This window comes from Hylobates moloch, unplaced genomic scaffold, assembly GCF_009828535.3.
Source record: "Hylobates moloch isolate HMO894 unplaced genomic scaffold, HMol_V3 SCAFFOLD_19, whole genome shotgun sequence".
NCBI lineage: Eukaryota > Metazoa > Chordata > Mammalia > Primates > Hylobatidae > Hylobates > Hylobates moloch.
The window spans coordinates 42857280-42878463 of NW_026652294.1; the positions used below are offsets into that span (position 1 = coordinate 42857280).

Below are 21184 nucleotides of genomic sequence, written 5' to 3' on the forward strand. Positions count from 1 at the left end.
GTCCTGGTCTGGGCAGTCCTTTAACAAACCACAAGGAGGAGTCTTTGATGTGGGCAGAGCCTTTGCGGATGCCGGGTGTTTATCACAATTAACAGCAAGACCAGTGTCTGTCAAGATGGCTGTTTTGAGCCAGTGAAGTCCTCTGGTGAGGACTGATAGTGGGAAAGTGTGCCCGGTTATGTCCTTATCTGGTTGGATGCAGTCTCTACTGATTAGGCAAACGTCTGGTCCCTGTTGGTACGATGCCTTTTAAAATGTAAGATGGAGTCTTTTGCTAAGATGGAATTACTTATGCTCCATACATTAGCATATCCACCAACTCAAACATTTAATCATTTCCTTGTGTTGGGAACATTCCATATCCACCTTCTAGCTACTTGAAACTATATCATATGTTATTGTTAACTGTAGTCTTGATGCTCTGGCATTTGTGGCCTCACTGATTGGAGAGACTGCTGCTGCCAAAGCTAGCCAGTTCTTAGAGATCACAAAAGGCTCACCTGGGAATATGCCTTGTGTAAGCAAAATAAGCAAAATAACCATCCAGAGTCCACACTCCCGTTCATCCCCTTTAACCCACACACCAAGCCAACATCCCCACTGGCCTAAATCAACCCAGAGCCAGGTACCAGACTGGTAAGGACAGTCCCTATGCCCCCGAACCACGAGAGTTACTCAAATTAGCCAGTCTTGAACTGTCTCCCCTGCCTTGCTTTGTGTTTCTCAGGGAAAACCCCAATAAAGACCCTGGCCTACGATTTCCCCTTGCTCCTTCCTGCCTCCTGACCAGCCTGGTGCTCCCCCATGTGGCTTTGCACGTATGGTGCATCCCCTGCTCTCAGGAAATGTAAGGAATAAAAATCTTTCAGTGGCATTTGCCCCTCCGTGACATCATCCAGACTCCTCCATCAATGAACATCCCACAGGTACAGATGAGACACGCTGCTGCCCACCAAAGCTCTCCTCGTGCTCCCAAATTTTTCAGCAGCTGCACTGAGATATAATTCACAAACCATACAATTCACCCATTTAAAGTGTGCAATTCAAACCATTTTAGGATATTCATAAGGCTATGTGACCATCACCATATGCTAATTTTTGAAACTCTTGTTTCAAAACCCTACATCCACTAGCAATCACTTTTCATGGCATCTCATCACGTCCCCAGGCCTAGTCAGCCATCAGTTTACTTTCTGTCTCTAAATATTTGCCTGTTCTGGACATTTCATATAAATGAAATCATATACAATGTGCTCTCTTGTGATGAGCTTCTTTCATTTAGCATAATATTTTCAAGGTTCAACCATGTAGTAGCATGTATCAGAACTACATTCTTTCTTATGGATGGGTAATATTCCATTGTATAGCTGAATCACATTTTATCTCTCTATTCATCTGTTGATGGACATTTGGGCTATTTCATCTTTTAGCTGCTATAAATGATGCTTCTATGAACATTCATGTACAAGTTTTTGTGTGAACATAAGGTTCAATTCTCTTGAGTATATACCTGGGAGTAGAATTGCTGGGTCAGGTGGTAACTTTATATTTAACTCTAAGGAACTGCCAGACTGTTTTCCAAAACAGATGCACCATTTCACAATCCCAACAGCAATATGCAAATTCCAGTTTCCACAGGTCTTCACCAACACTTATTATCCATCTAATGATTAGAGCCACCATAGTGGGTATGCAGTGGTAGCTCACTGTGGTTTGGATTTGCATTTCCCAAATGATGGTAAGTGTCCTTTTTATGTACCTCTTGGGCATTTCTCCATCTTATTTGGAGAAATGTCTATTCTAATCCCGTTTTTAAAATTAGGTTACTTGTCTTTTTATTGTTGAGTTATAAGAGTTCCTTATAAATTCTGTTTTGTTTTCCTCATTCTTGCTGTCATCTTATGTTTTCATATAATTTTAGGATTAGCTTATACATTTCTGCAAAAAATAATAAATGTAGCTTGAATTTCAGTAAGGACTGCATTGAATATGTAGATAAATTTAGAGAGTGTTACCATCTTCACAATGTAAGTCTGACCAGTGAACATGGATTGTCTTGCCATTTATTTAGCTTTCTTTAAGTTCTTTTAACTATGTTTTGTTGTTTTTAGTGTGATTGCTTTTCTTTTATTAAATGTATTCCCAAGACTTTTTTCTTTTAGATTCTGTTGTAAATGGAACTGTTTCCTTAATTTCAGTTTCTCTTTACATACTGATCTTCTTCAAACTTGCTGAACTTTCTTGTTAGTTCTAATAATTCCTTTTAGTGAATTTCTTAGGATTTTCCAGATACAAGACCATGTTATCTGCAAATTCAGATATTTATGTTTCTTCCTGTTTTATCCTTATCCTTATATGTTCCTTTTTTTAAATTTTTATTTATTTATTTTTTTTTGAGATGGAGTCTCGCTCTGTCACCAGGCTGGAGTGCAGTGGCACGATCTTGGCTCACTGCAACCTCTGCCTCCCAGGTTCAAGCAATTCTCCTGCCTCAGCCTCCCGAATAGCTGGAACTACAGGCACGTGCCACCATGCCCAGTTAATTTTTGTATTTTTTTAGTACAGATGGGGTTTCACCATGTTGGCAGGATGGTCTCGATCTCTTGACTTTGTGATCTGCCTGCCTCAGCCTCCCAACGTGCTATCCTTATATGTTCTTATTTCTTTTTGCCTAATTACCCTGGCTAGAATTTCCAGTACACTGTTAAGTAGAAATAGCAAGTTCAGACATCCTTGTCTTGTTTCTGATATAAGAGGAAAAAAATCAGTTTTCATCATTAAGTATGATGTTAGCAGTGGATTTTTTGTAGCTGTCCTTTATTGGATTGAGAAAGTTTTATTCCTAGTTTGTTGAGTTCTGTTTTATTGTGAGAAGTTGTTGGGTTTTATCAAATGCTTTTTCTGCATATATTGTAGTAATAAGATAGTTGTTTCTTTATTCTATTAATATTGTATATTATATTATTGATTTTTAGAAGTTAAACCAACCTTGCATTCCTAGGATCTCAATCAGTTCTAGTGTATAATTCTTTTTATGTATTACTGGATTCAATTTGCTAACATTTTGTTGAGAATATTTACATGTATATTCACAAGGTGTATTGACCTGTTGTTTTCTTTCTTTGCAAAGTCCTTTTCTGTTTTCGGTATCAGAATAATGCTAATAATCTATACATCAGAATTAGTTGGAAAGTATTCCCTGTGCTTTTATTTTTTTTTTAAAGATTTTGTAGGCCACGCACCGTGGCTCACACCTGTAATCCTAGCACTTTGGGAGGCTGAAGTGGGTGGATCACCTGAGGTCAGGAATTCAAGACCAGCCTAGTCAACATGGTGAAACCCCATCTCTACTAAAAACACAAAAATTAGCTGGGCATGGCGGCACATGCCTGTAATCCCAGCTGCTTGGGAGGCTGAGGCAGGAGAATTGCTTGAACCTGGGAGGTGGAGGTTGCAGTGAGCCAAGATCACACCACTGCACTCCAGCCTGGGTGACAAAGTGAGACACTGTCTCAAAAAAAAAAAAAAAAAAAAAAAGATTTTGTAAAGTATTAGTATTCTCATGAATGTTTGGTAGAATTCAGGGATGAAGGCATCTGGGCCTGATTTTTTTTGAGTAAGAAGTTTTAAAATTATTAGTTCAATTTATATTTGCTAGTTATATATTTACTCAAAGTTTTTATTTCTCTTTGAGTCAGTTACCATAATTTATTTCTTTTTAGGACTTTGTCCATTTCATCTAAGTTATATAACTTGTTGATAAACACCTCCTTAATTTTGATATCTATATTAAAGTGTTTAGATCATCTATTGGATATATTATAACTAAATGCTGTTAGAAAAACAATTTCTTGGCCAGGCATGGTGGCTCACACCTGTAATCCCATCACTTTGGGAGGCCAAGGCGAGTGGATCATGAGGTCAGGAGACTGAGACCATCCTGGCTGACACGGTGAAACCCCATCTCTACTAAAAATACAAAAAATTAGCCTGGCATGGTGGCAGGCGCCTATAGTCCCAGCTACTTGGGAGGCTGAGGCAGGAGAATGGCATGAACCTGGGAGGTGGAGCTTGCAGTAAGCCAAGATCACGCCACTGCACTCCAGCCTAGGCGACAGAGTGAGACTCCGTCTCAAAAAAAAAAAAAAAGAAAAAGAAAAAGAGAAACAATTTCCTATTCCACAAGTTTTAGATAATTCTTTTGACTTCTTTCTAGGTAAGCTACAGCTTCCATTTCTCATCTTGTGTCAGCTATGTCTTTATTTTTGCATAGTCAAGAATGAATGCATATTCATTCTACTCTGTTACTATCATTAATTTCATGCATGCCTAGTTTATGGGTTAATTTTTAAGTTGAAAGCCAATAAACAGCACATATATCCAAATATATGTAAATATATTATTCACTGCAAAGGCAAGTAATGTCTAAGATTACACTTCCTTCTTTTTGATCAAATGTCATAATCTTTAGGGGGTCTCTAAAAGAAGAATGTTCTTAGCACAGAGGTTCAAAACATGTCAAATTTCAGTTTGCTTTACAGATGATGATAATTTTTGTAGCTTTTAGTTTTCTTTGGAGTTGCAAGTTGCCTTTTATTTATCTCGGGAGAAGAAGTAAATGCCTCACTTATCATTGTCACTACCTTTTTATTCATTCTCTATATTGAAAGACTGCACTTTATTCTTCTTGAAGATACTCTTCCTGGAGCTCACTGACATCTTCTTCTAATATAAATAAATTGTATTTCGGCCTTCTAGGAAGCTATCATCCTGGGACCTATTTTCTTTATATTCTAAATTAGTTCTACTGTCTTTATATCCCATGTCTTTTATTTTCAATTTTTCATCCTTACTTTGCCGCATAAATTATCAGAAAAGACTCATGAGAAGTAAAAATTCGGAATCCTTGGGTGTCTAAAAATGCCTCAGTTTTGCTTATATAGTAGTTTGATAGTTTTTCAAGGTCCACATTGGTTTTTATCAGAACTTCGGATACATGATTCTATTATCTTCTAGAAGCCAGTTTTGTTCATGAGATATCATATGCCAGTGAAATTATATTCTTTCTTTGTTTCTTTGTTGGTGACCTGTTTTTATTCCCTGAAAACTTTAGAATAATCTCTCTACCTTGTGTTCTGAAATTTCATAAGCCGTGCCTAGTTGTGGGTCCTTTTCATTCATCTGCTGAGCAGTCAGCCTGTCGTTTCAAGTGGAAGAGTCACTAAAACTTTTGAGCTCTAAAAATTTTTCTGTTATATTTAGTAAATGCCACCACCATTTACCAAGTTTCTCATGCCAGAAACCTGGGTGTCAATCATCCTAGACACCTCTTCCACCACCCACACCACATTTAGTTCTATTGATTCCACCTCCTAAATATGCTTCAAATCCATCTAATTGTCTCTATTTTCATGATTACCATCCTAGTCTGAATCACCGTAGTCTTTCACCTGGCCTATTACACTAGCCTCCTAGCTCATCTCCACTCTTCTCCCTCTGCAAACCCTTGCCATTCTGCAGCCAGAGTCATGTTGCTAAATCTCAAATGTGATTGTATCACTCTTCTACTTAAAACTCTCTAGCGACTTCCCGGCTGGGCACAGTGGCTCACGCCTGTAATCTCAGCACTTTGGGAGGCCGAGGCGGGCGGATCATAAGGTCAAGAGATCGATACCAACCTGTCCAATATGCTGAAACCCCATCTCTACTAAAACTACAAAAATTAGCCGGGCATGATGGTGCGCGCCTGTAGTCCCAGCTACTTGGGAGGCTGAGGCAGGAGACTCACTTGAACCTGGAGACGGAGGTTGCAGTGAACCGAGATCGTGCCACTGCACTTCAACCTGGTGACACAGCGAGACTCTATCTCAAAAACAAACATACACAAACAAACAAAACAAAACAAAAAAACTTTCCAGTGACTTCCCATTGGTATAGTCCAATATTAACATGACCTGTGTGGCCTGCATGGCATGGCTTTTCTGTCCAGCTTTTAGATCCTGTCACACCATGAGCCTTCCTAACCTAGGACATTGGCACAAATTGTTCCTTTTATCTGAAATATTTTCAGCCATCCAGTGCCTACTCATCCTTCAAATTACCAGCCATTTCTGGCCTCCCTGGAAGACCATTTGATTCCCAACTAGAGATTCTTACAGGACTCTATATATTTGCTTCAGAGCATTTAATACAATTTTAATTTAATCATTCTGTCATAATTGTAACTTACGTTTTGCCTACCTGCTTGTCACTGACATCCTTGATGACCATGTCATCTTGTTCATTTTTTACCACTGCCTAATAGCGTAACTAGCACGGAGAAGTATTGTTGAATGAACTAACAAACGAATGAATTAACGTTAGCAGAACTGTTATCAGAGCTAAGTTATTCCTGACTTTCACACTTTATAGTCTGTGTTCTTTCTGTTCCCTGGAGGCTTTGTTCCTTTTATACAGATAAATTTAGTTTCCTCATTTTTATTCAGTATTTTCCCCTTTGGAAGCTTTCATATACCCTGTTTATGAGCAATTTCCTATTGTTCTTAGCCAATTGACCTCCAACTACTCCATCACGTAGTTTGCAGCATCCTGTCATCTCAGGCAAACTGACCCCTCCCTGACCTATATGGGTTGTTTGTCATAGAATACGTTATCTCAGCCCTGCCCTTGGCTTAATCTTAATGGATATTTTCTTACCAGAAGCAATATTGCTGTTCATCAACTAGAGATTACTTAGGCACCTGTGCCTCTCTCTCTCTTCCTTCCTCCCTGCCTTCTTGGTGCTTTGATTTATTTTCTAATTCACCCATTTAAGACATATATTCTGGTGACATCCACATTTCCCACATCTTGAATCTAATCAGCTTGCCTGATGCGCTCCTAGTCTCAAGTCTGGAATCCACATGGCTGATCTAAACACTTTCCCCATGTCCCCAAGCCCCAGCTTATTAAGTAAACTTACTGTTTTATTGCTTGTGCAGAGTCTGTGTATCACACAGTTCACTGTCTTCCTCCATTTAGACTCTTAAAAGGCTTGGAATCATTTCCCCTCTTTGGGTATTTGATTTAAGTTCTTTACTCCTTCATTTATGTATTCTTTTGCTTCAACAAGGCAGTTCTTAATATCGAGTAGAGTTTTAAAACCCCTATATTCAGATTCAAGATTTGTTCCTTTGTCCTTCCTCCACCCCCAAAAAAATGCACATACCCACAGACACGCAACATTCTGTATACGATTTTGAGCATTTCTTCAGCCCCTGAAGTTTATCCATTGACCAATTAATAATTAATAATTCCCTTGATTAGGAATCTATAATTTGTAGGCACTTTTGTGGCACTCAGTCTCCTCCAGGATTTTCCTTCCTCAACAATTGTGAAGGAGGAGGAGGGGAAGAAAAGGAAAGTGGAGAAAGAAGAGAGGAGGAAAAGCGGGGATGGAGTGGGGAGGGGGCAATTCCATCCACTCTTCTTGGCCTCTGTTTTCTTTTTTTCTGTCTTTTTGTTTTTTTGAGACAGAGTTTTGCTCTTGTCACCCAGGCTGGAGTGCAATGGCATGATCTCAGCTCACTGCAACCTCCACCTCCCGGGTTCAACCGATTCTCCTGCCTCAGCCTCCCGAGTAGCTGGGATTACTGGCGCCTGCCATCATGCCCGGCTAATTTGTGTATTTTTAGTAGAGACGGGGTTTCACCATGTTGGCCAGGCTGGTCTGGGACTCCTGACCTCAGGTGATCCACCCACCTCAGCCTCCCAAAGTGCTGGGATTACAGGCATGAGCCACCACGCCCGGCTGGCCTCTATTTTAACAGGAAAGCCACCACCATCCACCCTCACTGCTTTCCTTCTTGCCTTCTCTGATTAAGCCTTTAACAGAGCTTTCACTGTACTCTCCTCTCTTTTCTCATCATCTTTTTCCCTAAGGGAGCCACACTTCCTTATTTGCTTGTTTATTTCTGCTTTTGCTTCATCTACTTCCCCCTTGTTCTCAGTCACCCATGATACCTGCCTCCTTGGGTTACTGTGAAGATAAAAACAAAATCTCAGATGTGAAAAGGTTTTGAAAAGCTGAGAATACAGTAGCATTGCACAGCGTTACGATGATGATGGTGCGTCTGTTCTTTGGGGCAGCTCAGTTTGCCCTTCCTTCACGTCGTTTTGTCACATCCTCTCAAAGAACAGTCTCCTCCTTGGCCCTCCCCTTCCTGCCCTGACGCCAGCATTTTCTCTGGTCCTTCTTTCACTTGTCTGCAGTGTGATTTTGCTTGGTCTCCATCCTTCTTTGCTCAATTACCTGGCTTTAACAAAATGAGTTCTGTCTTTCCATTTTCTGATCAGAAAGAAGCTGTGTATCCCGCCTTTGCCTTCTACTGTCTCCTTTTCTCTCCAGCGTTCTGAGATTTTTGTAGGCCTGCTACCAGATATGTTCAAAGAAACAGTTTTCCATTCCGTGTCTTTGCAGCCAGATTATCGAAACTTTGCTTTGGGTCTCGTTTTCATTGTTCCTGGCCCCATTCTGTTTTCTTGTATTTGGTTGGTTTTTTTGTTTTTTGTTTTTGAGATAGGATCTCACTGTGTTGCCCAGGCTGGAGTGCAGTGGTGCTCTTGGCTCACTGCAACCTCTACCTCCCAGGCTCAAGCGATCCTCCTGCCTCAGCCTCCCGAGTAGCTGGACTATATGCATATGCCACTATGCCTGGCTAATTTTTTGTATTTTTAGTAGAGATGGGGTCTCACTGTGTTGCCCAGGCTGGTCTTGAACTCCTGAGCTCAAGCAACCTGCCCACCTCAACCTCCCAAAGTGCTGGGATTATAGGCATGAGCCACCACACCCAGCCCTCTTTTCTTTAAAAGGCAAGTAAAAGATAGATAAGCTGAGGCAAGTACAGTCTTTAGAGAGAGGATTCAGGATTCACGGAGTATTGTTTTTTTGTGATGAGCAAAACTGATTTGTGCATATGCTGGGGAGCAGAAGAGTGAATAGAGACAAAGGTTAAAGATACAAAAAGAGGGCCAGGGGCAGTGGCTCATGCTGTAATCCCAGCACTTTGGGAGGCCAGGGCACGCGGATCACCTGAGGTCGGGAGTCCGAGACCAGTCTAGCCAACATGGTGAAATCCCATCTCTACTAAAAATACAAAAATTAGCCAGGAGTGGTGGCACATGCCTGTAATCCGAGCTACTTGGGAGGCTGACACAGGAAAATCACTTGAACCCAGGAGAAGGAGGTTGCAGTGAGCTGAGATCATGCTACTGCACTACAGCCTGGGTGACAAGAGAGAAACTCCATCTCAAAAAATAAAATAATAATAATTTTTAAAAAGATATGAAAAGAGATGGGATTTAAATGACAGATAAAGTGACAGGCAGGAAGGGAGGAGGACATCTTTTTCTTTTTTTTTTTTTTTTTTTGAGACGGGGTCTTGCTTTCTCCCCCCGGGTGGGGGGGGGGGGGGCAATGTCTGCCTGCTGCCAGCTCTTCCTCGCTTGGTGCCATTCTCCTGCCTCAGCCTCCCAAGTAGCTGGGACTACAGGCGCTCGCCACCACACCCGGCTAATTTTTTGTATTTTTAGTAGAGACGGAGTTTCACCGTGTTAGCCAGGATGGTCTACAGCTCCAGACCTCATGATAAAAAAAAAAAAAAAACAGAAAAAGATGTCCTCCTCCCTTCCTGCCTGTCACTTTATCTGTCATTTAAATCCCATCTCTTTTCATATTTGTTTAATTTTTTTTTTTTTTTTTTTTTTTTGAGACGGAGTCTCGCTCTGTCACCCAGGCTGGAGTGCAGTGGCGCAATCTCGGCTCACTGCAAGCTCTGCCTCCCGGGTTCACGCCATTCTCCTGCCTCAGCCTCCTGAGTAGCTGGGATTACAGGTGCCCGCCACCACGCCCGGCTAATTTTTTGTATTTTTAGTAGAGACGGGGTTTCACCGTGTTAGCCAGGATGGTCTCGATCTCCTGACCTCATGATCCGCCCGCCACGGCCTCCCAAAGTGCTGGGATTACAGGCTTGAGCCACCGCGCCCGGCCGAGGACATCTTTTTCATTGAGAGGGCAGTGTACAGAGATGCAGACAAAATGGCAGTAAATGGAGGCGTGTCCACCAGAGGGCATGTTTTTTCAGGGAATTAAGACAGTAGAGCAAACTGCTGAGCATAAGAAGAGGGGTCCATGGCAGGGCGCAGTGGTTCACGCCTGTAATCCTAGCACTTTGGGAGACCGAGGCAAGCAGATCACAAGGTCAGGAGATCGAGACCATCCTGGCTAACACGGTGAAACTCCATCTCTACTAAAAATACAAAAAATTAGCCGGGTGTGGTGGCGAGCGCCTGTAGTCCCAGCTACTTGGGAGGCTGAGGCAGGAGAATGGCACGAACCCAGGAGGTAGAGCTTGCAGTGAGCCGAGATCGTGCCACTGCATTCCAGCCTGGGCGACAGAGTGAGACTCCATCTCAAAGAAAAAGAAAAAAAAGGCGGGGAGGGGATCCATTAGGAGACATAATGACAGAGGGAAATGGGTAACATAGCCGGCTTCTGGACACATTGAAAGAGTACCAAATCGCTTCGAAATTGAGAATCACAAGCTTGTGATGGTGCCAATTCACCAAACATGTGAATTATTCTTTTTATTAATACTTAAACTCAGAGTTGGGGTCTTAGAAAGTTGAGTAGTAAGTGCGGAAGTAGAAGGAGGCAATGGAGTTGAGGATTTGGGCTCAAATTAAGGATGATTGGGTCCATATTAAAATAAGAGGAGGTAAAGGTGAAATTAGAAAAAAAGAAGGGACCAAAGGACGCAACATTTCACTGAAGTAGAAAAATAGATGGGGAAGAAATAAGAAGGTAAAAAATCTAGGAATTAGGAAGTGAAATTCATGAGTGGACATGGAAGAATCATGTTTCAGACACAGGACAGATAACCATGATGGGAGAGCCCTGGGTGTGGCCACTGGGAGTCAGCAGCAGAAATGAAATGGAGTTAAGTTCCTTCTTTTTTTTTTTTTTTTTGAGATGGAGTTTCGCTCGTCGCCCAGGCTGGAGTGCAATGGCGCAATCTCAGCTCACCACAACCTCTGCCTCCCAGGTTCAAGCGATTCTCCTGCCTCAGCCCCCTGAGTGACTGAGATTACAGGCATGGGCCACCACGCCTGGCTAATTTTGTATTTTTAGTAGAAATGGGGTTTCTCCATGTTGGTCAGGCTGGCCTCAAACTCCTGACCTCAGGCGATCCGCCCGCCTCAGCCTCCAAAAGTTCTGGGATTATGGCTGGAGTTAAGTTCTTTCAAGATGAAGAAGATGAGGCCAGGCGCGGTGGCTCACGTCTGTAATCCCAGCACTTTGGGAGGCTGAGGCAGGTGGATCACCTGAGGTCAGGAGTTCGAGATCAGCCTGGCCAACATGGTGAGACCCCGTCTCTAGTAAAAATACACAAATGAGCCAGGCGTGGTGGCGGTCGCCTGTAATCCCAGCTACTCGGGAGGCTGAGGCAGGAGAATCGCTTGAACCTGGGAGGCGGAGGTTGCAGTGAGCTGAGATCACGCCATTGCACTCCAGCCTGGGTGATAGAACAAGACTCCATCTCAAAAAAAAAAAAAGAAAGAAAGATGAGGAAACATGAGGCTGGGTGTTGTCTGAGTCATCCATAGTGACATTAGAGTTTACCAAGATGATGATGAAACAGGAACCAAGTTCCAAAGCCCCTAATACAAATGAGACTCACTGAAAAGTTGGTAGAAGGCAGAGAACATAAAAGTTAGCAAATAATAAAACCAGATGACATGTGCTTTCAGTGAGAAAGGGGTTTTTGGCTGGGCACAGTGGCTCATGCCTATAATCCCAGCACTTTGGGAGGCCGAGGTGGGTGGATCACTTGAGGTCAGGAGTTTGAGACCAGCCTGGCCAACATGGTGAAACCTTGTCTCTGCTAAAAATACAAAAATTAGCCAGGCGTGGTGGTGGACACCTGTAATCCCAGCTACTCGGGAGGCTGAGGCAGGAAGATCGCTTGAATCTGGAAGGTGGAGGCTGCAGTGAGGTGAGATCGTGCCACTGCACTCCAGCCTGGGTGTAATCCCAGCTACTCGGGAGGTTGAGGCAGGAGAATCGCTTGAATCTGGGAGGTGGAGGTTGTAGTGAGGTGAGATTCTGCCACTGCACTCCAGCCTGGGTGAAAAAAAAAAAGAAAAGAAAAAAAGGGTTTTTTTTTTCTTTTTTATGAAGGCGGAGAAGAAATAGCCTCCAAGTAGCAAGAAAACACTAGAAAAAATGTTCCCCTTCCAACGCCAACGCCATAGGGGTATGGAACTAGGGAGAGGACTGTAGGAGTTGCGATGTCCTCAGAGAAACTAGAGGTCGGTGAGGCACACTGTAAAGATGTTAAAAGAGGTTGACAGTGGGGCACAGTTCCAGGTGACACCACCATATGTAGAGCTGGAAGGAAAGTCAGAAAAGGAGAGATGAGTCACAGGCAGTAGGGGTGGAGGCATGGAAGTACCAGCATAGAACAATCTGAAGGTGAAATCCTGAGAAACTGGAGGGACTTGCTCAAGGCCCAATAAGCCATGTGAGAGCCTCACAGCTGCAAAGGGAAAGACCTGGCAAGGTTACCTCCGCACCCATGAGGCTCACATGGGATGTGGCCACCTTTGGCTGAGTGTTCAGTCAGTGAGAATCCCATCCATTTTTCCCCTTCTCAATGTTTCCAAGATCTGTTTCTTTCTTCTCCGCCTCATTGTCATGCCTCAAGCCCAGATTAATGCAGACCGATCCCAGCCAGGCTCTGCAGTGCTAAGCTTTGCCCGGGATGATCCCTCCAGTCTGGAGTTTTCAAACTAATCTTTATTAAATAACCTCTTTGCCCATATCCTTCTGTTGCTAATAAACAAAATAAACAGGCCCTTTTGTGAGCAGAAATGTCACAGAAGACATCTAAAAGTCCCAACACTTTTTATCCTGGTATTTTCTCTGGAATGAATTGTTTATCTCCCCACTTCCAAAGCTGACATCAAAGGTTTTGCCAACTAAGATTTATAATTTAATAACGGTGTTTCTTGGGTTCATCTCAGTTAAGTCTCCAATATCTACTTCTTACTGCAAAAAGTCATCATCTTGCATTGTCCTGTACACTTCAATGACAGTCCATACATTGTTTATATTTAAAAGAAATATTCAATATTAACACTTGTTTCCAAAAATTTTCTTGCACAAGTATCAAACTACATCTTCAGTTTTAGTTCCTCTGAAACTAAATTTTTTTAAGTATGGATTTTTATTATTTCTCTTTTTCAATTTCTCCCCTTTTTTCCACTTCACCTTGCTAGAAAAATTGCTTAATGATTCCTTCATGGTATTATACATTTTTATGATCCTTTTATCTAAAGAATATTATGTAATTTCTCTACACTTTATTGGATTGTGCTGAGAGCTAATGTTCTCTATATTAGGGTCATTTCTTTGTGTTGTTTCCCTTGGGCATGGAGAGCAGCTGAAGCCCATTGGTCTTGCTTCAGTGGTATGACTGCCACGTTTGTGTGTGTGGTCATTCTCTTAATCCATCTGCAACACCAGCAACCCTCATATACATCCAACAGAAAATTCACACCTACACAACTAAACAGCTTCATGTCTCACCCCTCTTCACTCTAATTCGTGCAAAATGATGAGATAACACTTTTCTATGTGTTGGGAATGACAGGAGAGGAGGTTAATAGGGCATAAAGTACAGGAAGCCAGAACTACCTGAATCCTGCCCCTACTGGCCACACCTCCCAGTAAAGTTCCAGAGAAGACACAATATTTATTCAGAGGACAAGGCAAGCCACAAAGGACCACACCCACGTGCTTGCTACTCTCTCACCCTTCTCTCATCAGCACTCCCTAGAATAGTGGACCAATATCTGGTCTGCAGATAAGACACATAAAGAATAGCATCAGCAATCCTACCCCTCTTTGGGAAGTAAGTGAAGAGGGAAGAGTGAAGTGATTTTGGTCTCAACAAGTGCTTCCCTTTATTTATTTATTTATTTATTTTTTGAGACGGAGTTTTGCTCTTGTTGCCCAGGCTGGAGTGCAATGGCGCAATCTCATCTCACTGCAACCTCCACCTCCTGGGTTCAAGTGATTCTCCTGCCTCAGCCTCCCTAGTAGCTGGGATTACGGGCGCCTCCCACCACGCCCAGCTAATTTTTTGTATTTTTAGTAGAGATGAGGTTTCACTATGTTGGCCAGGCTGGTCTTGAACTCCTGATCTCAGGCGATCCACCCGCTGCCTCAGCCTCCCAAAGTGCTGGGATTACAGGAGTGAGTCAGTGGCGCAATCTCGGCTCATTGCAAGCTCCACCTCCCAGGTTCACGCCATTCTCCTGCCTCAGCCTCCCAAGTAGCTGGGACTACAGGCGCCCACCCCCACGCCCAGCTAATTTTTTGTATTTTTAGTAGAGATGGGGTTTCACTGTGTTAGCCAGGATGGTCTTGATCTCCTGACCTGGTGATCTGCTCGCCTCAGCCTCCCACAGTGCTAGGATTACAGGTGTGAGCTACTGCGCCCAGGTCAAGTGCTTCCTTTTATATGAGAACAAAAAGCTGGAAGAAGTAGCCCCCTGTGAAGGAAAAGGGTCAGTATATGAGGCTTGGGTTATAGATTCGGGCATGCCCTTGTTTGAGAGGTGATCTGAGCGTGTGCATTTCCTTATGAACATCAAACGTCCATCATTAGACACAAGAAATAATAATGACAACTCCATCCTCCTTTTAGGAAGAAAACTTGGATACACCTTCAACAATCAGAACTTTCACAATGTGTCTTTGGGGCAAGGACAGGAAGTGGTGGCTGAGGCTGCACTGGACCTCGCTGCCAAGAAAGGTCACTGGGTTATTTTGCAGGTATGTTCCTCTACCCTGGTCTGGGTTATCTTGACCCATACTTGCCTCATCCCACACTCACTGGGCATCTCCGTCCACTCTTAGCTTCTCCCCACCTGTCCTTTCACACTCTTGTCCCCTTCATTTCTTCAGCTTCTCTCTTTGCAGTTCTCCTCACTCATATGTTCTCTTCCCCAGACCACGTCCAGGAACAATCCTTCTCCCCTCACCTGCTCTGCCACTCTCTAGTTTAAACAGCTCTACTTATAAAAGAAACAGATTCCCACTCTGATAGGCGTTCAGGAAGTTAGCATTTACGTTGAAGGCCCTGGCAGCTGGATGCTTTCAACAGCTGGTTTCTTCCTGTGAATTTCGTGGCACGTTCCTCTGCTGTGCCTTTCTTTTGGGCTGTGTGTCATATGCGCTTCGTCACGGGCATGACTAGGATATGGGAGCAACCTTAGCCTCTTCACTGAGAGCTCATGTTGGTGTTTGGAAATCTGGAACCCCTACTACTGATAATTTCACCAAACAATTACAAGGAAAAAAAGGCTACCACTCTTCTATCAGAAGAGAGAGTTAAATTAAATGATTTAGCCCTCTCTCTTAACTCCTATTAAATTTTATTTAACCCCTATTAAATTATTTCATTTAACCAATTTTCCAATTTTCATTTCAACAATTACTACTAACTCTTTTTTTTTTTTTTGAGATGGAGTCTTGCTCTGTCGCCAGGCTGGAGTGCAATGGCGCGATCTCGACTCACTGCAACCTCCGCCTCCCGGGTTCAAGCACTTCTCCTGCCTCAGCCTCCTGAGGAGCTGGGATTACAGGAGCGCACCACCACGCTCGGCTAATTTTTGTATTTTTAGTAGAGACAGGGTTTCGCCATGTTGGCCAGGCTTGTCTCGAACTTCAGACCTCAAGTGATCTACCTGCGTCGGCCTCCCAAAGTGCTGGGATTACAGGCATGAGCCACTGCACCCAGCCTAACTACTACTAACTCTTACATAGCATTTTACAGTAGACAAAACCTTTTCAAATCCATCTATCAGGGCCTGCCTGCCTAATCCTCTTTTATGCCACTTGTATAGATGCTGGAGTTGTGGCAGAATGCATAGCTTGCTCCTCTTTTCTCCTAGAACATTTTGGAATCTTTTATTAGAGCTCCATTGCTATGTTGACATGGTTTATTTTATGATTGTATTCTCCACTAAATTTTTTAGGTAAAAAGATGTTCCTTCTTTACCTTTTATCACCCAGCCCACTACCTTGAACATAGCAGACACTGAAACAAAGGGCCGCTGGGTTAAGGAATACATGAAGAAATTAAAGAAAGAATAAATGCAAAAGCCAGTCACTCCCATTCTTCCTGGCTTTCACTACCATGAACCTCCCCCGTCTCCTGATTACTGGTGACATCACATCTTGCTGCTGGGTCTTTGTCCTTAATTATTCTGTTATTCATGTGGAGCCTAGCAACTGAGAGATCTGCCCCTCCCAGGGCCTCCTTTTCCAGAAACATCAGGAAGTTCAGGAGAAAAGATAATAACAGCTGAGTTTCCTCCTTCCTCCCTCATGGGTCAGCACAGTGCTTGAAGGTATGACCTCCCCACCCTCTCAGGCACATTTGCCAAGAGACCTCTCCGGACACCAGTGCTGGGAACCCAGGCACTTGTCACGGACATCAGAGTCTGTTTCTGAGACTGTGGTGCCGCCTCTGCTGCCCCCATGGTCCCCCAGCACCTACGGGCCATGCAGGGCACCAAAACCTTGTGCTGACGTGGTTGCTCGGAGCTCTCCAACACTGAACTCAGTATTCCCTCTTTATTTCCTGGTGATTGGACATTTCCAAAGGAAAATTGTCCAAATAATCCAGATGCCTGCGTTTCCCCCTGAATAAAGCATTAGAGTATTGAATGGACGTAATCTGTCCAAACTGTAAAGTGCTCACAGAAACAAAAGATCCTTACTGGTTTGTGAAATCTCTTGTAGGAATCATAGCTATCTGGTTCTAAGAATTTCCTGATGTACTGAACTAGACTGGACCAGAGTCCTACCCGGCAATATTTCCCAGCCTGTAAACCTGAGGGATTCTCTGAAAAAAAAAAAAAAAAAAAAAAAAAAAGGAGGGATGGGGGGAACACTTAACAAATTCCTATTTCAAACGTTGGAAAATACTACATACAAATTCCTTTTAAGGATATTTTCAATGATAGCAATAGATTAATGGTTCTGAGAATCCTTTGATGTAGAAACATTATTCCATCCAGTATTTCCCAAATTCCACCGAACACAGACCTTTTTTTTTCCTTCAACTTTTATTTTGAGTTCTAGGGTACATGTGCAGGATGTGCAGGTTTGTTACATAGGTAAACAAGTGCCATGGTGGTTTGCTGCACAAAGTAATCCATCACCTAGGTATTAAGCCCAGCATCCATTAGCTGTCCTTCCTGATGCTCTCCCTCTCCCCACACCCCTGCAACCGGCCCCAGTGTGTTTGTTCCCCACCCCTGTGTCCATGCATTCTCTTTGTTCAGCTCCCACTTATAAGTGAGAACACACAGTGTTTGGTTTTCTGTACCCGCATTAGTTTGCTGAGGGTAACGGCTTCTAGCTCCATTCATTTCCCTGCAAAGGACATGATCATGTTCCTTTTTATGGGTGTATAGTATTCCATGGTGTATATGTACCACATTTTCTTTATCCAGTCTATCATTGATGAGCATTTGGGTTGTTTCCAAGTCTTTGCTATTGTGAATAGTGTAGCAATGAACATACACATGCATGTGTCTTTATAGTAGAATGATTTATATTCCTTTGGGTTTATACCCAGTAATGGGATTGCTGGGTCAAATGGTATTTCTGCTTCTAGATCTTTGAGGAATTGCTACACTGTCTTCCACAACGGTTGAACTAATTTACACTCCCACCAACAGCATAAAAGGGTTCCTTTTTCTCTGAAACCTCACTAGCATCTGTTGTTTCTTGACTTTTTAATAATCGGCTTCTGACTGGCGTGAGATGGTGTCTCATTGTGGTTCTGATTTGCATTTCTCTAATGATCAGCGATGTTGAGCTTCTTTTCATATGTTTGTTGGCCACAATGAATATCTTCTTTTGAGAAGTGTCAATTCATGTTCTTTGCCCATTTTTAATGAGGTTGTTTGTTTTTTGCTTGTAAATTTGTTTAAGTTCCTTGTAGACTCTGGATATTAGACTTGTGTCAGGTCTAATTGCAAAAATTTTCTCCCATTCCATAAGTTGTCTTTTCACTCTGATGATAGTTTGTTTTCCTGGGAAGAAGCTCTTTAGTTTAACTAGATCCCACTTGTTAATTTTTGCTTTTGTTGCAATTGCTTTTAGCATTTTTGTCATAAAATCTTTGCCCATGCCTATGTCCTGACTGATATTCCTGGATTTTCTTCTAGGGTTCTTATAGTTTTGGGTTTTACGTTTAAGTCATTAATCTGTGTTGAGTTAATTTTTGTATAAGGTAGAAGGAAGGAGTCTAATTTCAATTGTTTGCATATGGCTAGCCAGTTCTCCCAGCACCATTTATTAAATAGGGAATCCTTTTGCCATTGCTTGTTTTTGTCAGGTTTGTCGAAGATCAGATGGTTGTAGGTGTGCAGGAACACAGACCGTCTTTATGGATCTAACATCTTTTAACATCCCATGGCACACTTTTGGGAAATGCTGCCTGAGGACCCTGACCCAGATGAGCTAGGGCTTCTCTTCTGGGAGAGCTGGCTTCTCTGGTCCTGGGTGAGAGGGCAAGGCTCACAGTCTTCCCGCTCTTCCTTCCTGGCTGTAGGAACTATTGTATGGGTTTCCCAACCCAAGCCCATCAACCCAGTGGGGCAGCCTCGAGGATCTCTGAATCCACCCCAGGGTTCTATACACAAGCAACAGACATTCCTTCTCCAAGACCCGCCCAGTAGCAGAACTTGGAGTTTCTAAAGGAGCAGCCAAATTACCCACATGTGGGTTGCTGGTGATGCTGGCTCAAAGGAACCCTGGCTCTCAAGTAGCCCACTAAACACTCTGCTCCAATTGATTTGATTATAAGTAAATTCTCTAATTTCACCAATTTTCATCTCAACCACTACTACTGTCCCTTACATAGCATTTTACAGTATACAAACCCTTTCTTTTTTATTATTTATTTCTTTATTTATTTTGTAGAGACGGGGTTTCACCATGTTGGCCAGGCTGGTATTGAACTCCTGGCCTCAAGCAATCCACCCGCCTTGGCCTCCCAAAGTGCTGGGATTACAGATGTGAGCCACTGCACCCAATCCTACAAAACCCTTTCAAATCCATTTCTTTGGTTATCTGCAGCCACTCTGTGAAATAAGTATAGCAAACGTTATTGTTATTTCTCTCTTATAGAAGAGAAGGCAGCACTCAAAGACCAAATTACTGTGGTCCAAGTGCTGGGCTCAGCTCTGATCTGTGTATTTAAGGCTTTGCATGCTTACTTCCTCAAATATTTATCAAGGAGATTTTATCTATCCATTATAATGAAACACATTGCAATGAAGCCAGGTGACTCTCCTTACTACAGTGAAAGGTGTATTCTGCAAAGCACTGGTAAGAAACAAATGTAGGTTTTGATAGATAGACAGATAGCAATCAAACGTGGGAGGGAGGAGACAGGCTCAAAGACCAGACGGGGGAGCTTGGGATTAGAGTAGAGAGCCTTGTTCCGTCTTTGAGCAGCAATGACTCAGTGTGTTTCAGGAAGATAAGTTTGGCAACAATTAACAGAATGGTTTGGAGAGTGGAGAGAGAAGACTCAGGAAAGCTAGCTAGAAAGAGTTTAAATCAGTGCCTTTCAAATGTTAACGTATGTACGAATTACCGGAGGATCTCATTAAAAGGCGCTGATTCAGTAAATTTAGGCAGGACCTTAGATTCTGCATTTCTAACTAGCTCCCAGGTACTGCCAACAATGTTGATCCATGAGCTCCAATTTGTACCATCAGGGTTTCAAATAATCTAGCTGTCCGCTAATGGGGAGTTAGACTTGGAATATGACCATGTGTTACAGCTTTTTTTTTTTTTTTTTTTTTTGAGACGGAGTCTCGCTCTGTCACCCAGGCTGGAGTGCAGTGGCGTGATTTCGGCTCACTGCAAGCTCCGCCTCCCAGGTTCACGTCATTCTCCTCCCTCAGCCTCTTGAGTAGCTGGGACTACAGGCGCCCACCACCACGCCCAGCTAATTTTTTGTATTTTTAGTAGAGACGAGGTTTCACGGTGTTAGCCAGGATGGTCTCCATCTCCTGACCTCGTGATCCGCCTGCCTCAGCCTCCCAAAGTGCTGGGATTACAGGCGTGAGCCACTGTGCCTGGCCGTGTTACACTCTTAAATTGTGGTCTCCGGACCAGTAGCATCTGCGTCACCAGGGAGCTTGTTAGAAATGCATATTCTCAGGCCCCATCCTGGACCTGCTGAATCTGAAACTCTGGGCTGGGGCACAAGAATCTGTGTTTTAAGAAGCCCTTCAGGTTATTCCCATGCACAGGCAAGTTTAAAAACATTATGCTGGAAAGCCTTAGGATAGCAAGGGATAGAGTTTAATTGCAGAATACTGGGGGGTCCTCACTACTGGGCATCCCAGAACTCTTTTCTATGATGTGACTTAAGACACTTCTGCCATTAAAAGTCACTGAGTTGCAGAACATGTGAGTGCATGTAACGCCATTAACTGTCTACTTAAAAAGGGGTTGAGGTGGTAAATTTTATGTTACGTCTTACCACAATTTTTAAAAATTATGTGATGCTAAGACCAGTCCCCCCTCTGGCTGCCTTCCTGACAACTGTTTACTGCTAACAGAGCTAAGCAGATGCCTGTATTGAGGGCTGCTCCTTCCTTCCCACTAGAACATTCACCTGGTGGCCAAGTGGCTCAGCACTCTGGAGAAGAAGCTGGAGGAGCACAGTGAGAACAGCCACCCAGAGTTCAGGGTCTTCATGAGTGCAGAGCCGGCACCCTCCCCTGAGGGCCACATCATCCCCCAGGGCATCCTGGAGAACTCCATTAAGATCACCAATGAGCCCCCCACGGGCATGCATGCCAACCTGCACAAGGCCCTGGACAACTTCACTCAGGTACGGCCCCGGGAGGGAGGCAAAAGGAGCAGCCCACCTCGCAATCAGCTGATGCAAACTGGTCGGGGGAGAGCATGCAACTCAGAAGGGAGTCAGGTGCTGGTTGGGCTACGGAACAATGCTGATGTGGGTAAAATGTTCCCAACTGACGCCCATTCAGGGCAACCCCACTCTCCATTGCCAGATAACCCCAGGGGAGTAGAGCTCAG

General features: G+C 43.3%; 1 protein-coding gene across 2 annotated transcripts in view; it reads left to right on the forward strand.

The window, feature by feature from the left end:
* The window catches only part of DNAH9 (dynein axonemal heavy chain 9), a 370372-nt gene that overhangs the window by 300988 nt on the left and 48200 nt on the right, over positions 1–21184 (forward strand). For both annotated transcript variants that reach the window (XR_009211125.1, XM_032140114.2), the window contains 2 exons: positions 14751–14878; positions 20748–20975. Coding sequence is in view for 1 of the 2 variants with exons in the window: in XM_032140114.2 (XP_031996005.1) it covers positions 14751–14878; positions 20748–20975 (356 nt within the window). In the remaining variant the exon portion in view is untranslated. The remainder of the gene's footprint in view (positions 1–14750; positions 14879–20747; positions 20976–21184) is intronic.